At 35.5% G+C, this 18088-nt stretch overlaps 1 protein-coding gene across 2 annotated transcripts; it reads left to right on the top strand.

Moving 5' to 3' along the window:
* The first annotated feature begins 582 nt into the window (after positions 1-582).
* Positions 583-17927, top strand: sacm1la (SAC1 like phosphatidylinositide phosphatase a). 2 transcript variants are annotated; one of them, XM_081376389.1, is made up of 20 exons: positions 583-666; positions 5921-6018; positions 7479-7553; positions 7653-7780; positions 10771-10920; positions 11372-11431; positions 11512-11545; positions 11804-11905; positions 11985-12070; positions 12169-12255; positions 12595-12663; positions 12756-12835; positions 13420-13518; positions 13728-13866; positions 14159-14228; positions 14335-14407; positions 14484-14577; positions 14662-14754; positions 14946-15003; positions 15540-17927. In XM_081376389.1, the coding sequence occupies exons 1-20, from the start codon at positions 638-640 to the stop codon at positions 15674-15676; spliced, it is 1761 nt and encodes a 586-aa protein (XP_081232515.1). In that variant the 5' UTR covers positions 583-637; the 3' UTR covers positions 15677-17927. The 2 variants fall into 2 exon arrangements, with proteins under 2 accessions (XP_081232515.1, XP_081232516.1); XM_081376390.1 differs by lacking the exons at positions 583-666; positions 5921-6018; positions 7479-7553 and adding an exon at positions 8103-8146 and having other exon boundaries at positions 7683-7780; positions 15540-17787.
* The last annotated feature ends 161 nt before the right edge of the window (positions 17928-18088 follow it).

The following is an 18088-nucleotide window of genomic DNA, read 5'->3' as shown; positions in this document are numbered from 1 at the left end:
AATTATGAGATAATTGACTTTGTCACAATTATGATTTAATACTTTTGACTTTATGTCAAATTTGAATTTCTCATATTATGATTTAGTAGGTTATGTAAACATTTTGACTTTTTATCTCATATTATTATTTTATATATTAAACTATATTATGTCAACTTTTTATTTCATAAATATGATGCTTTTTCTCATAATTTTTACTTTTATTTATGTCACAACTATGACGCCTATAGTATCGCATATTGTCAACTTTTTATGTCATAGGGCTATCTCATAAAATATTGACTGATTTTTTATTTTATTTTTTGTGTGGTAGAAATGGGTTTCGGAATGTTTGAGACATTTCAACTGAAAATACTTTAGTATGAGTCTTGAATATGAAGAATTAACTGCAAAATAAAAAGCTTAACAACAAACTCAATCGCTTTTTTATTGTTTGAGAAGTAAATTAATAATAAATATACATATCTTTCATAGACAGACCTTATAGTATATAAAATGAGACAAATACGAACTCTAGAATCTTGTTTAGGTGCAAATGAGGTAACCTGCACAGTGACGTCTGAACCGGAAAGCCGTCCCTTCTGGTCGCCACTCCCACATATACGTCACGTCGGATTGAGCAAACCCGGAAGTGAAGATGGCGACTGCCTACGAGAGGTTCAACCTGTAAGTTGAAACTTTTATTCGAGCACAGCGACATATATAAACCCATACAGCGCTCAGTTTCACTTTAATGAATGTCAGCTTGTTTAATGGCAGCGTCTGTTGGCGCTGTCAGGGTGTGTGGTTGTCTGTACAGGCCAGTTTTATGTTGTGGTGGAAGCTGTACAGGCTTAAGCCGTTCAGAGACTGTTCAGATTGGCTGTGTATCAAAACCCAATGAGCTCCCTGTCTAGACAGAATGCTCGAGCCGAACCTTTTCACTACATTTAGGGAATACAACGCTCCTGTGATGCGCCAAATGCTGTCTAGGCAGCTCACTGGGTTATTATGTGACAGTGTGGACAGCACCTGTTCTCATTCATCAGTGAGAGTGCTAGATGTAGACTAAGTTCCCCATTTTTGACTATGCTTAAAATACACTCAAGCACAGTGAGCTGTTTCAGTGCTGCATTTGTGTAAAGCTGCTGTTAAACTGTTAATGCTTTTCAGTCAAAACATTATTCCTGCTATAAACTTTTTTTTTTGTACAGTATGACATGCTCTATTAATTATTTAAAATATTCAATTATATTTGGAAAAGCCATTGAGAACCATTAGATATGTATAATACATATCTAGTAATTTGACTTATTGGTATGTATCTATACTGTTAAAATTGTGCTTTATTTAAAGGGTGAAACTGCAGGCGCACCATTAAAAGGGAAGTAAACCTGAATGGAATGTCACTAGCCCACACCTTACATCAACATGACCCTTGGCTGGTTATCAGACACTGACATAAGTTACAGTGGTCTGAGTTACTGACATCTGGACATGTACAGTTCTGAGATCCAGGATTATAATTTTTTTTTTTTTGCACAAGGATATTATTTTCATGACAATTGAAATGAAAATCATCTTATATTATGGGCACATTTATTTCCTTCAATAAAACCAGTATGTCAGAAACTTGCATTATTTGGCCCATAAGAGTCTCTACGCACTTTAAAGTCAACATGAAATCAAACTTGACAATTTTTGTTTTTATGGAAGATTGCAGTATTCATCAAATGATTTATCTATGCACATTATTATTATTATTATTATTATTTTTAAATTCATGTGCCCTTGTAATCTTTTATCAAAACAACTTTACCTTCCAGTCCCACAACGACATCTCTTCAGTTCTCTGATGATGTGTTTACTGGTGCGACATTGAAGCAAGTTATTTCAAACACGACTGACGTGTGTTTGTATATAGTGATTTGAGCAAAACATTATATTAATCTCATAAATTGTTGTGTTTGACACTATGCTAAGCAAACATACTAGCTATCCCTGTTGCTAAGAGCGATTGTTTCATTACTAATTTTGAAAAAATAAGATCTTTTGAATATTTTTTAAAAAGAGCAAAAGCACAGAAGGGTAAGTGAGAAATTATGAATCAAAGAAATTAGGGATTAAAATAGTATGAATAGAAAAGTGCCAGTAAAAATAAAGTGGGGTACTGGTTAACATGTTAAATCAAATGTTTTTTTGTTTTTTTTTCTTCCGAGAAAAGAGCCCATGCACTGTCATGCGATCTTATTTCACTGTTGTTTCTAATGTTGAGGTTATTTCAGCTTCGTACAAAGTTTGCTTCGTACATTAAGTTTAACTGCATTGTTAAAGAGGTCAAGCTTTACCGTTCAACTGAACTGTGTGCATGCATTTTTACGTTGTTCTTGCTCTGTCCATGCAATAACTGCATCTTTGTATGAGCCGAGTTTTCTATTTACTTCAACTGCTCAGTGCTCTGGTAATATCAATGGTATGACCCATTTCAATTTAAAATCTCAATATGAGTATATCTCATATCTCGTTAAAAAATGAAAACGTTAGCGATAGTGATTCAAAACGCGAGGTCGCGAGCGCCACCAGTGATTGATTGACTGTCAAAGCGCGGATTGAACGCCCCGCCCCCCAGCTGGACTGGAATTTTTTGATTGGTTTTGCAACATGTCATACCATGTCATATTCTGTCAAAACTGGGTAGGTTGAGCTTTTTCTTAACCTGTAATTATAACATTGATAAAGTTCCGATAAAAATGGCGTCCTTTCACCGCCAGGCCTTCCTTTCATGGTCTCTTATTTTCAAACACAACTTTTCACCCAACAAATATTACATATGGTACAACAAAGACATACTGTTTAAACACAAATCTTTATTCATTGATTACTGGTTTAATAATAACATTATTTTTGTTGACCAATTATTTAACAGGGCTGGTTGTCTTTACTCTTATAATGAGTTTCTAGAAGAATACAAAATTCCTGTGTCTCCTGGAGATTATGCCAAAGTCTTTGGAGCAATTTCTTCTGGTGTCTGCATGCTATATAGAGCTCAACCAAGATTGGACACACAACAACTAACTTTGTTATCGCTGACTGACACTTCAGTTGGTAAGATTTCTTTTTCTTGTAACAATGGTAAGAACAATAAACTAATTAGATCCCTGTTCAAAACAGATATTATCACAGTCCCATATGTGGTTCCATACTGGAATAAATTTGTGCAAAACATTGACTGGAAGAAGGTCTGGCTCTTACCCAACCGATACCTGCTGACCAACAAAATGAGAGAAATATCATTTAAAATAATTCATAAGTTTTACCCGTCTAATGATCATATTGTTAAAAAATTTAAAAAAGACATTGATGTAATGTGCACTTTCTGCTCTATGAATATTGAAACAGTTACCCATTTGTTTTGGCACTGCCCTTTTGTCCAAAGATTCTGGTCTGACATTTGTAATTTTATTGCAGAAAAAATTGAGAAAGATTTCAAATTGTTTTGGAAGGATATTCTTTTTGGCCTTTATGACCTCAACAGAACTAAGACTAGGCCTAATGAAACTTTCATTATTAATCTCATTATTCTCTTCGCAAAATTTTACATTCATAAATGTAAGTTTGCGCATTCCAAAACATCTTTTATTGCTTTTAACAATGAGGTCAAGCAATATGTCAACACGATTAAGTATTCTCTTAATCAAAAGGCAAAAAAAAACGGTGAATGTTTGTAAACACTTTGATATCTTTTTGTAAATCCGTACTTCCCCTGGCAAAATGTGATGATGTGAGTCTTTTGTTTATGTTTTGTTTAAGTTAAAACACCTGCAATGTTGGAAACTGCACAAAATGTTATTTTTTATAATGGTGATGAACGTTTCTGTAAACTGTGCAATTGTTGAATAAAAAAATAAATAAAAATAAAATAAAAAAAAGCACAGGGCTCCACCCACCGCGGTAGTTTGAAAAGTGTCTGTCAAATGTCAGCTACTTTGTACTTTTGGTAAAAAATAAATGTAGCGAAGTTGAATTCTTTATTTTTATTCAACTCAAGTAAAAGTAAAAGTACCACATTTTATTTATAGACCTACTCAAGAAAGTAGTTTTTTTATTTATTATTTTTTTTAAATCTACTCAATACTGTAACGAAAGTATTTGTAATTAGTTACTTTCCACCTTTGTAATGAAAAAATGTGCTTAATTTTCATAATAATGTATAATGCAACACTTTTTAAATGTATTGTTCAAAAATATTGGTAGTAATTATTTATTTGATTTAATTATTATTTGTTTATTTAATGTATTTATTTTATTTGCTGTGGTGACCCAGACATGTTCTTTACAGCCTTTGAGGTTAACCATTATGCGTCCTAAACAGCAAAATATAAATGGTTGTTTGCATCAGCTTTAATTATGAAATGTGCCCTTATTATTGTAAAGCCTACTTTTTTAGAGGTACACTAAGCTTTTGAGTCTTATGAATGGCTCTTGCATAATAAAAAGAACATTGCCAGTGGTATTACAGAAAAACTATAATGACATTAACCCTTGCACCATAAGCACTGTGTGTGCTTAGACTCATTACCCTTTTTGATTAACCTTCAAATCAAATAACCTTTATTCTCTCACCACCAAAACAAAGAAGTGTAGTGGTGGGTGAATACGTACTTCAGACATTGCACTTTACAAGGCACATGAAATATATATGATACAAATTAAAATAGACACATGATACAGAATGTACACAATACAAAATATACTCAATACAGGATTTATTGTGTATATTTTGTATTGAATGTTTTCATGATTCATAATGGCTGTTTTGTCATATACAGACACGAGACACTTTATTTTAAAGTGATGTAGTTACATTCTACTCTCAAATACTTTGTATACTGTAAAGTACTTAGTAATATAAATTAAGTTGCGGTTAGGGTTATGGTTTGGTTTAGGGTTAGTTTCTTGTAATTATGCATAATTTACTGTAATTACTATGTAAGTACATGTAGTAACGTGTAACTACATCACCTTAAAATAAAGTGTTACCTATAAGTCCTATAAGTGATGCAACTTTTCTGCAACTCTGGCAAAAAAAAAACCCTGCAAGCTAAAGTTGAATATCTGTGTTGCCTTTACTTGCATTGCCTGATCAGTTGGCTCTGAGAAAAAAAGAAAAAAAAAAGTTGTTTTGTTACCATGTGTCATCTAAACAAACTGTAAGCCATCAAGTACATTTTGAAATTGAGACAAATTCCTCAGTCCTATTATGCATTAATGGTTAATGGGGCAGAGGTTAACAGTGCAAGCGCAGGATGCCTCCCTTTTTGCAGACACATTAAGTGGTGCACAGAAAGTGTTGCTCAGCATTTTGGCAAGGAAGGAAGACTCCAGCCATAAAAGTGGAACACACACATAGGATGTGTTACTGAAACAGATTCTCAAACTCCTCACACTGTCGAAACTTGCATAAAGAGATAATCCAATCCTATCTGTAATTTCATCTAAACTTTATAAAAATATGCACAGCCGAAATTAAAAGTATTTAATTTCTGATTTCTGATGCTGCTGATAATCTGGTCTCTCCAGATGGTCTGAGATGAGATTAACTTTAAAGCTATGATGTTTCTGAAGATGTTTCGTCTTGTTGATATTATCACCAGTCAAAAGCTTCTCAGTGTTTTTTGTCTTCACTACAGTTTAGCAAATTTCCACTAATCTTGCGATTTCTTACGAGAATACAGCTTCTAGCTAACTTCCACATGCTAACCTGCCAAACCCTGACCCCTTGTTTTATAACAAGGGGTCCTTGTTATAAAACCTGTGTGTTTACCAGCACAATGAGAAAAGACTCAGAATAGACGTGCTGCTCTTAGTTTAATAAGAAATGGTTGGGTATAAAAAATAGAACATGATTGCTGATTTTTCTTGTCTTTTCTGCTTTTCATAGGCATGCAACACCTGAGAAGTTCTACATTGAGGCTTGTGATGATGGAGCTAATGATGTGTTGGTTATTGATAGGGTGTCCACCGAGATGACCCTTGCAGGTACGGTTTGATGACTAATAAGATTGGAAGCTAGTCTAAATACTTTGTATTCCATTCAATTTTTTATACAAAGGACCCATTCTGTTATAATACACTTTGGTGTCCTATATTTTTTTTTAAAGCATAAAGCACAAATGTTTTACAGGACAACTACTGGAAATGTTTGATAAACTTTGTCTAATTAGCCCAGCATGAGAAATTATCATATTACATATCAAATCTAAAAATTGTCTAAAAGTCTCAGCTCTCAGCTATTTTAAATATTTCACAATATTACTGTTTTTACTGTATTTTTGTTTAAATAAATGAGTGACTTCTTTCAAAAACATCTTACCAACCCCAAACAGTTATATGTTGCTAAACAATTGGCAAACTACCAAACTAGGGTGTTTAAACTATATTTCAAAATGTCCCAAATTTCAATGACAGGATTTCTAAAAGTGAATAGCAAATAAAACAGCTCATATAAAATGTAGTTTGTCTTTCTGAGGTTGGCGATGAACATTTTCTGAAGGTTAAGCACCTCATTTCTCTGTCCATGTAAAAAAAAGTACAGTGAAAGATTTATAATATGGGCTGCTGTGATCTGACATTTATGAAGAGCCTCAACTTGCAAGAGAATCAGACCTTTCAAAGTGTACTGGCATCGATTAAAAGTTATGGCAGCTATTTGGATTTTGTCGTAGTTCTGTTTTAATCTTGACCTCCCTGCAAAGTGACATTTTATCTTCATTGTCACTATGACATTTTACATTTGAGGTAGTTGCTGTGTTAAAGGTGTATCCCAGAAATAGTTGTTACTTCCTCATGCTGGACCTATTATGCCCTTTTTCAATGTCTTGATTTTGAGGTCTGTTAGATCAGGTTTTCATGTTTAAATGTTAAAAAAACACTATTTTATTTTATATTAATATTATATTTTTCACATATTTTACATTGTTGCAGCACATCTGTAACGCTCTGTTTAGTTCCTGTCTCTATAAAGCCCTTCTTTTGAAAAACGCAATGTGCTCTGATTGTTTGTCTGGATCAGTGTGTTGTGATTGGTCAACCGCTTCGAACTTCGGAAATGTCACGCACCTTACCATAATCACGAGTTTCAACTCATTACTAATGCAACTTAACCAGGCCTCACCCTTTTTTGTGCATGAATTGTCTGGGAATTATTTAAATCAGGGACAGTGTGACTTGTATATTCCCAGAAAAAAACTCAAGACTACAGTCCGTGGGGTTTCAGGGAATTCAGACACAGTAATTACTGATATAGAGAATAACTCCCTTTGGAGTGACTTTGTGTTTTGTAACTTTGCAGACCTTTTTTAATGCTCAAACAGCAACATTACACACTAAAAAAAGTTGAAAATGTAAAAAAGTGTAATAGGACCTCTTTAAATCTTCCCAATCTGCAAAATGGGTTACTGTCATTCGTATGGCGCATTTAATGTTTTTTCTTCTTGTAGGTATTAAGGACATCCCCCCATCAGGCGTAACCAGGCCCATTTGTGGAGTCATGGGAACTGTTCGCCTTGTGGCTGGTAGGTCCCATATTATAATGTTCCACATAGAATTCGGAACGTTAATTGTATCACGTACATGTTTGCATACCGTGACGCATGACTTTTTGGCTTCTTCAGGGATGTACCTCATAGTCATCACCCGGAAGAGGAAAGTGGGCGACCTGTTTGGCCACACTGTGTGGAAAGCGGTGGAGTTTGATGTGATTTCTTATAAGAAGACAATTTTGCACCTTACAGATATTCAGGTCATCAAAGTCCCTAACCTCAACTTTCAGTCTAATGCTGATGTTTGTAACACCTTGCATAGAAAGTGGGCTCTAAATGTCAATTTTTGTTTGATGAGTTTCCCAGTACGTCACTAAATCATAACCAAAGGTTTCCTGCTAAGATTTTTTTTGCCTTTTTTCTATTTGTAGTTTACTTAGAAGTGTTGTGATAACAACGCAGCAGATGCAGCCCTAGGTTGTGAAAGCGGGATGTACTCGTACAGTAAATTTTTCATTTGAGCCCACGCTCAGAGCTCAGTGATATCTCATTACAGTGTTGTATACTTGCTGCATTATTTAGCAAGGCTAAGACTTCGGCTGAAATGCTGGCATTGGATACAGCCGGTGAGTAGACCAGTAATGGGCACAGGAAATGTTTCCTGCTAGAGTTGAAAAAGTGCCTGGAAGGCTTGACTGCAAGTCGACTAACTAGACCGATAAAGTACTCCAAACACCTCTGAACCCTCAGATAAGAGTAAAGTAAGGGCAATGTAAGGGTTCAAGTCTGCAGTGAATGCTTCTAGCTACGGTTTAATTGCATTGTTTTGTCTCAAAATGTGCCAGACCATAATTTAATAATAAAATGCAAGTACGTTTTGCAATCTCAGCGTTGTTTGCATACTTGTCCAAAGTATGATTCTGGCCTCACTAATAAGACAGTGAGATGAAGGTGCCACACGTTTACTAATCTGTTGCTCACCCTAATTTTGATTCCATGCATGAATTGGTTTCATAACAGAGATGAGCAGAATTTAATAACTGCTAAAGGTTCTGCTGACAAAAGTTCTTCTGGGAGGAGGACTCAATTCAGGTTGTGCCTATTCCACCCCTATTCCCAGAATCAGAGCTTTGGCTAGTGATTTCTGACTGCAGAAGGGATGTGCACAGACTTAGTCTTGCCATTGGCCTAGAGCAGTGATCTCAAACTCAATTCCTGGAGGGCCACAGCTCTGCACATTTTTGCTCCAACCCTAATCAAACACACCTAATCCAGCTAATCAAGGTCTTCAGGATTACTAGAAACTTCCTTCCAGGTGTGAGTTGGAGCTGGTTGGAGCTAAACTGTGCAGAGCTGTGGCCCTCCAGGAATTGAGTTTGAGATCACTGGCCTAGAGCATAGTTTTGGCACCTGCACATTTGCAAAGCTTGTTTTCAGTAAGAATGAATGAGTTGTGCCAAAGTAATATTGCCGTGAGTGCTGTGTGATGCATTGGAGCAGATTAACTTGTGAACATGCATGATTTGAATACATGATGTGCATAAGCCTCAACTACAAAACGTTTAACAGACTTTTTTGAACATGACAAACTCCTTTTCTTTGTCAAAGTCATGGCTTAGCAGTTAGATCTGCTCCAGACACATTCCCCCGGTTTCACAGACAAGGCTTAAACCTAGTCTCAGACTTAAATGCATTTTTTAACTGAAAGCAACTTGCACTAATATATCTTAAAATATGTCAGTGCCATTGTTTTGTCTCAAGATGCAGCACCAGAAATGTTTTTTATCTAAGGCATGTTCAAGCTACTTAAACTAAGGCCTAATCCTGGCCCTATCTAAGTCCTGTCCGTGAAACCAGGCCATTAAGAGTTCATTAGAGAGATGTAAGTTCAGATTTGTCCCACATTATATTGTGACCTAAATTTGCCAATTGTCTATTATAAATTTAGTGTAAGTCTATTTTTTTTTTCATTAAATTGAGCAAAAAATAAAAGTGTAAAAGCTAAAAAGAGAGAAACAGACAAAATAATATCATCATTAAATTTTATTAATGACACATTAATAATAGAAAGAATTGTTTTAGTATTATTGGTAATTATTAGTTGTATCATTAATTATGTTTTTTTAAATCAATAATTTAAGGCGAGACATACAGGCAAAAACAGAATAATTATTATTATTTTTTTCATAAAGTGGTTTTTGGAAAGAAAAAAATCCAAAATAGTCTTTAAAGTGTATCTTTTATAGCACTTTATCTGTTTGTGTTTGTAGATTTCAGTTACAGTACATATCTTTAAAGGCTGTTTTCTCCTGTACTGAGGCAGAAATCTCCACTTCACCAGTACTTACATAACACCAAACTTTACAGGTTTATTCCTATTTATATTCTGAAGGTTTTTACAGAGGCGTTTATGTAATTTGCCTGATTTTATACAACATTTTATTTTTTTCTGGCTGTTGACAGTATTTTCTGATTTATAGAGTGATAAAAAGAGAGATCCAAAATCCCCCCTGTAAAAGCCTTTGACTCTAATACGTCAAAAAACATTTAACCTGAATTCATCCAATGTTCAGATTTTTGTTCTAGAAATGTATGCAAATTAGTGCATATGTTATTTAAACATAACATTTAAAAAAAAACAACTTTCTTAATGTTATCAATCAAATGGGGAATTTTGGTGATATCTATTAATACATTTTTTACCCTATTCACCTGGGGTGTCTTGCCTTAATAAAATCAAAATACATACAAATAGAATTAATATATTATCAAATCATTTAATTATTATTATTATTACATAATATATTAATAAAAAAATAATACTTTTTTTATATTCACTTTATATTTGTTGCATCTGCAACTGTTCAAATAGAAAATAAATTATAAATCATGATATTAACTTTCAAAAGTGTACCTTTAAATAATTGGGACATTTGCAAAAGGACTTTTTAAGTAGTTCATTTTAAACACATTTTTAATAAAAAACAACAACAACTATATATTGCATCATTATTGACCATAATTGTAAGGTTTACTTTAGCTAGTTTTTATTGTCAAGTTAATTATTGCTCACCCCTACCTGATCACATTTCCCCATCTTCTCCCCATTATGTCCTGTAATTTCTTTACTTTTAATAAAACTGCCAAAATGCCCCAATTGATTAAATAATAAAACAACAACCCTAATCTTATTTCTGTTCGAATCATGTATTGCTTATAATCTTTTTCAATGGCTGTTTCCTTCTCACAGATGCAAGACAACAAGACGTTTCTGACTATGATTAGCAGTGTACTCAATACTGACGGTTTCTACTTCTGCACGGACTATGACCTGACCCACACCCAACAGCGCCTGTCCAACACCAGCCCGGACTTCCAGGAGATGAGCCTGCTAGAGAGGGTGAGCAGAGGAAAGACTGCAGATGAGAGCGAGTGATGATGGTAGAAGAGAGACAGAGCTGTGTGAGGTTTCAGTCGCAGAGAGAGAAATAGAGCACAGCAGGGTGCAGGCTGGCTGGTCAGCTCGTTGTCTCAAACCGCATCCCTAATTTACAATAAAGGGCCGTCACAGGAGATGTGCCGTCTCTTTGTAAACTAGATTTGCAAAGCTCTTGTTTTACAAGCACACTTGCTGACACTCTGTGTTTTCCCTCATGTTTTGTTTTCAATGCCAGATTTTGTGCTTTTGTGTCTGGCTTTTTTGATAAAGTTCAAGTTTTGTGCGTTCAAACTCCCTGAGCATATTTGGTTGCATTGTTCATCATGTCTTGCATCCTGCAAAATGACAATAACTTCTCAGATGATCTCTGGAAGTTGTTTAGTTTGGTCTTCTCTCTTGTCTCTCCACATAGGCAGACCAGAGGTTTGTGTGGAATGGAAACCTTTTAAGAGAAATCGTCTCACAGCCCGAGGTATAAAAATATTCCTAATTCATAAAACATTAAACATGTGAGAAAATCATACATGCTTATTCACTGGTTCCCCTTTTCAGCTCCATAAATTTGCATTTCCCGTCATCCATGGATGTATCCTTTGAGGTGCATTTTAACAACGTTGTTCATGGTTAAGTTGCTCTCTTTATTTTGCCTTGACTGTCTGGATAAAGAAAGATAATCTCTAATTGGACATGACTAGTTTAAAATCCATAATTTACAAATACATTTTATTTAGCAAGGGGATTGCCCCTGTCATTTGCACTGTAAGTTGCTTTGGATAAAACTGTCAGTTAAATTACACATTAGTAGGAAAACCATGTGATATTGAGGCTTAACCCATTGCTTCAGTTATTGTGATGAAGCCATGCTGCATCAATGGGAAGGTCTTTCAGTGGATCCTCATCTCTAGACGGAGCTGTTTTAGAGCGGGGGTCCGATATTATGTCAGAGGTCAGATGTATTCAAGCATTTATACAAATGCACACAGTTGTCTTTACTGCAGATATTATAATTTCCCCCTGCACCCCAGGCATTGACTCTGAAGGACATGCTGCTAACTTCGTTGAGACAGAACAGATAGTCCAGTACAATAATGCCAGGGCGTCCTTTGTGCAGGTCGGTTGAAATTACTGTTGGCCTCTATTACAAGGATATTTGTTGTTGACCTCTTAAAATTCACCCCAGTTGTGCTCTTTTACTCTCCTCTTACACAGACTCGAGGCTCCATGCCCTTTTTCTGGTCTCAAAGACCTAACCTGAGGTACAAGCCCAAGCCACAGATAAGCACAGAAACCAATCATGTAAGACCACATCTATCATCTGTCTGTCGTATCTATCTATCTATCTATCTATCTATCTATCTATCTATCTATCTATCTATCTATCTATCTATCTATCTATCTATCTATCTATCTATCTATCTATCTATCTATCTATCTATCTATCTATCTATCTATCTATCTATCTATCTATCTATCTATCTATCTATCTATCTATCTATCTATCTATCTATCTATCTATCTATCTATCTATCTATCTATCTATCTATCATCTATCTATCATCTATCTATCATCTATCTATCATCTATCTATCTATCTATCATCTATCTATCTATCGTGTCTGTCTTATCTGGTTGCAGATGGATGGATTCAGGAGGCATTTTGAGTCACAGGTTCTCATTTATGGCAAACAAGTGATTCTAAATTTGGTAAATAAATTCTTAAATTTTTCTTGTGGTAGAATATTTCAGAAAATTGTAGCCATTGGTCACAAAGCTTAAGATAATTGCTTTGTCTGTAGGTGAATCAAAAAGGATCTGAGTTGCCCCTTGAACAGGCCTTCGCCAAAATGGTCACCGGCATGGAAAACGGTCTCATCAAGTACTTAAACAGTTTTTGTTTAATGCCTACAGATGCATCTTTAGTTGTGTTTGGCAATTAAGGCAATTACTATTGCTCATACTAGGATTTGGGTTTTTGACAAACTTAGTATTACACTATGTCAGATAACTCAAATCACATGCTTAAAATCATTCATCTTGTTGAGGAGAAGTGTGCTCTTTGACCAAAACACTGCAATAACAGTTGTATTTTGAAATATTATTACAATTAAAAAGCTGTTTTCTATTTTAATATATTTAATGTATTCCTGTGATGGCAGAACTGAATTTTCAGCATCATTACTCCAGTCTCCAGTTACATGATCCTTCAGAAATCATTCTAATATGCTGATTTACTGTTCAAGAAACATTTCACCCAGAATTTTTCCAGGGTTCTTTGATTAATAGAACATTTAAAAGAACAGCATTTATTTAAAATAGAAATATTTTGTAACATTATAAATGTTTTTACTTCTTTTTTACTTCTCTAAGCTTTACTTAAAAGCAGATATATTATGATCATATCAGATATTTCTATTTGCCTCTTGTATTTAACTGTGTAGTGATGCTTGTGTGTCATTTGAGGTACATAGCCTTTGACTTTCACAAAGAGTGCAGTAAGATGAGATGGCATCGCCTCCAGATTCTCGTTGATGCAGTTTCTGAGATGCAAGACGAGTTTGGGTTTGTATTTATTTCTGTACTGTCATTTCTATACATTTTTATAGGAAATATTACATAAGAAGCTTTTGGAGATGGCACAAAGGCTATATGTCTGTGAAGAGAGGATGGAAAGTCTGATGTGTTAATATGAAAGTCATTTAATCAGGACTGTGGTCTCTGATGCCGTCACTGGCTCGCTTTGATCTGGTTCTTGAATGTTGATTCCTCAGGTACTTTATGGTGAGCTCAGATGGGAAGGTGTCGTCTGAGCAGTCTGGAACCTTCCGCAGTAATTGTATGGACTGCCTGGACCGCACCAACGTCATTCAGAGCCTGCTGGCCAGACGCTCCCTTCAGAGCCAGCTACAGGTGAGAGACCGCATTACAAATAGCATCGTCATAACTAGGTGTGACGCAGTTGAGGACACTTACGCACTTGAGAAATCTGACTGATTTCTGTGGCTTTGTGCAGGATTTTTCTGTCAGTGAAAGAAACTTACTAGAAAATTGATGCGTCATGTCTTTTTAGGAAGTGTAAACGCTCTATTGTGCGGTCATGATTGCTTGCAAACATTTAGAAATCAATGATATGGATCCATAATGTGGTTGACAATTGGTTTGTTATGTGTACCTCCTCACCCTAAGCTGCATGTCATTTCAGAGGATGGGTGTCCTCCATGTTGGCCAGAGGATTGAGGAACAGGCTGATTTTGAGAAGATTTATAAGAACGGTGTGTTTATATTTCTAGAAATGACTTCAATACACACACATTCTCCTGTTATCGACCGTAAATAAAGCAAGAAACCACCATTGTTTTCATTTACTCTTTCTCTCAGCGTGGGCAGACAATGCCAATGCCTGTGCTAAACAGTATGCAGGAACAGGAGCCCTGAAAACTGACTTCACCAGGTACTCGTCCCAGACTCCTTTCAGAATATCTGCAGTTGTGTACGTCTACCGTTATAACCTTCTCCTTTGACCTCAGAACCGGGAAGAGGACTCATTGGGGCTTAGTAATGGACGGCTGGAACTCAATGATCCGTTATTACAAGAACAATTTCTCAGACGGGTTCAGACAAGTGCGTATGACATCTTTGTCTTTATGTCTTTCAATCAGACCCAGATTGCTGTGGTGAATTTTAAGTAATTGACTTTGCCCACAGGACTCCATTGATCTCTTCCTCGGAAACTATACAGTGGATGAAACTGATGGCTTGACGCCTCTGCACGCGCAGAAGGACTGGAAGTTTCTATTGGTCAGTGCTTTGTGCATACTGCTTGAAAGAGAATTCGAATTAAAAGAGGTCAAATACCATGATGAATAAAAAAGAGAAAAATTTAGTCCAAGTTGCTTCAGGCAGTCCTAACATTTATAATTCAACACCACCAGCTGCTGGTCGTTTCCTGCATATTTTACATTGCTATTTCTCTGTAATTCCTTCCGCAGCTTCCTGTTATTATGGTGGTGGCTTTCTCCATGTGCATTATCTGTCTCCTAATGGCTGGTAAGGTCATTGTAATGCAATGTGAAATAAAGCAATAGGGTCAATGATATGACCCTAATTTTTTATGTTCAGATACATGAATCATAATAATAAATAATACATTTATTCAAAAATCCATTTAAGATTTATCCAATTTATACATGCAGTGACTTAAATACGCCTCTTCAGTGATGAGCATGTTTTTAATTTCTCTATTAATTTTAACCATGCTGATATCATAGATAATAAAAAAGCCTCTGTAAAGGGGTCCTATTGTGCTTTTGTTTATTGTATCATGTTACTGTTTGAGCATGAAAAAGGTCTTCAGTGTTACAAAGCACAAAGTCACTCCAAAGGGAGTTATTCAGTAAATCAGTAAGCAGTGTTTCTGAACTCCCTGAAACGCCTCGATTGTATTCTTGAGTTTCCTTCCTGGAAATGTACACGTTGCAATATTCCTTATTTAAATATTAAAAATTAAAATTCCCATTTTCCCAGAAAGTTTGAGTTACAATACAGTAGTTTGTGAATAATAATGGATCTGTACTCTCTATCAGGTGACACTTGGACGGAGACCCTGGCGTACGTGTTATTCTGGGGAATGGCCAGTGCTCTTACGGCCGCTGTCGTCGTGGTCAATGGACGAGAGTTTGTTGACGCACCGAAACTGGTCCAAAAAGAGAAGATGGATTGATTCTTTCTGCTCTCTGTTTCCTCTTAATTTTCCTCCAAAAGTTTTTATTAACCTGCTCTCTACACTGTCCTTAAACTTCTTCAGCAGAGCAAGAATCCCTGTTTCCTGCTCCTATAAAAAATTGTATTACCAGCCTATGTTACCTTATAATTTCACAACACTTACTGACGCACTACAAATTTACATTGAATCATAGGACATAGTGTCTAAATTTCCTTACTAGTTTGGTTTCATCACTTCAGAATTGCTCATGGGTTGCACAAGATCTCCAGCCTGTTAGTGCACTGTGGACATAGCATCTTATTTCAAAGTTGTTGTGTTGTTACTTTTTAGAGATCAATCTAAATTGACCCGTTGTGAAATTCGAGTTCTTGTTTTGGCTCTAGAGTTTCTGCTTTATGATATTGGACACCAGACATGTGCCCATTGGCCCAGTCTATAGGTTGACAGATCAATGAAGGTCTATTCTAACTAGATTGCTATGCAAGTGAATGTTACATGATGTATCAGTGGCTCAGCCCCTGGTTATTACCATTTATGTCCTCTCAAATCCGAAATCAGCCTTGGTTGTATCTTTAGTTCTTCTTTGCAGTGGCAGTTTGGGTTTTAATGTGGTTTCCTTTTGTTCTGCCAGCATATTTATGGTTTTGTGTCCCTCATAAATGATAAAATTAGACAGCTGTGGGGCCACACTAGGGAGAGAGAGAGGTATTAAGCACTTTCTTTATGAGTTTACAGAAATAAATGTGAACAGCACTTTCTGTATGACTTCTTTATGTCTCTTCGTGGACCAATGAACACTAACAGATATGACACGTATAAAGTCAATCTTTAATGGCTCTTTGATTGCACTCCTCTTCAATGTTACCAGTTCAGTGGCAGTTCATTACACGGAAATAGACTTCAGATTACATGTCAAATTGGCTCACACTTTTAATTGAATTCACTTAAACTATACTGACAATTGAAAAGGTATTCGCTTTTGATTCAATTATTTAGACAGGTGGCTTCATGAACAGAATCAGAATAAAATTGTCAGTTTTCTGAATGTTCACTTGCATGATGGTGCATTTCAAAATGTCTTACCTTTAACCCACCAATTTCCTTTCATTTTGACAAACTTTAGCAAGGTTAAGGTCTTCCTTTTGAACTCATTTCTACCTTTAGAATTGGATGGTTATCAGTTTGGTTTAATGTAGACAAAGAATGTAGATTTTGATGCCTTTATATCTGTGTTTTGTAATCTTCTGCAAATGATAATGCAAGCTGCAGTAACTGTCTTATGGGAAGCATTTCAACAGGATATTGCAAATGCCAGTTTTATCAAATTCAATTGGGGCATATTTTATGCATTTGTTTTGTGTGCAAAGATGAAGAGAATATGCAGTACAACTTGGAATTAAAATGACTGGATGGAAACACAACACTAATAATTAAATCCTGTACGTTTGATGTTTACCTGTGTAAATCTGATGTGTAAACTGTACATTGGGAAGAAATTACGAATATATATATATATAAATATGAGTGTGTCATTGTAATAATGTACTGTACTGTAGTTTACAACATCATAGCTTTAGCACTTTCTGGTTGAGTTATTGATCAATCGAAGTGATGTTACTAATCACATTCTTCCATCACAGGGTTGGATGAATATGGATTTCACTACCCTAGATTATGAACTGCATCATTGTATTTCCAGGGTGCGATTGTTTGAAGTGTGTTAAATTACATATTATCAATATTAATTGTGTTTTGGTCTTGTTCCTGACAGTGTTTTAAATACTGTTTAATCTTCTTTCTCATCTTGCTTGGTTAAGAGAATATATGCCTCAACATTACAGTGGGATTTATGATTACTGTGGTCATTAAGAAATATTCAGTACGCACCCATGATTTCAAGGGAATAATTTGTGAGACGTTACATCAGTTGTCTTTAATAGTCGATCAGTCTTGTCCTTATCAGTCTCTAACATCTACAGTTCTGGTGAAAAGCCACACTGCTTAAGACTATTGCTCATATTCTTGGTAATGTTTTGAGTCATTGAGGTGTAATTCCACCACTGAAACTGATTGATTCATTATGAAAACGTTTAATAAATTATACCAGGAAAATACTTGTTCTGCTTCTTATTAATGCGAGAGCTGAGACACAAACATCTTGAGTTTATGAGATAAGTCTCTGGTTTCTAGTCTTCAGTCAGCCGTGTTCTTCCATCCATGTAAATAACATTAAATTAATCATCGAAATTAACTGAGATTCCAATTCTTTCTGGTGGCTTTGACATTTTTCTGTTTTATATTCACTTTAATCATTTCTCTGTATGTTTGCAAATATCTCTTTTTTCCACCCTTCAAGGTCCATCCTGAATTCATAGCGCCTCCTTGTGGTTACACATTGTATGCAAATTA

This window comes from Scardinius erythrophthalmus (genome assembly GCF_964197995.2).
Source record: "Scardinius erythrophthalmus genome assembly, chromosome: 10".
NCBI classification, from domain to species: Eukaryota; Metazoa; Chordata; class Actinopteri; order Cypriniformes; family Leuciscidae; genus Scardinius; species Scardinius erythrophthalmus.
The sequence above is the reverse complement of the archived record's forward strand: the minus strand, read 5'-3'. Positions and strand labels throughout refer to the sequence as shown.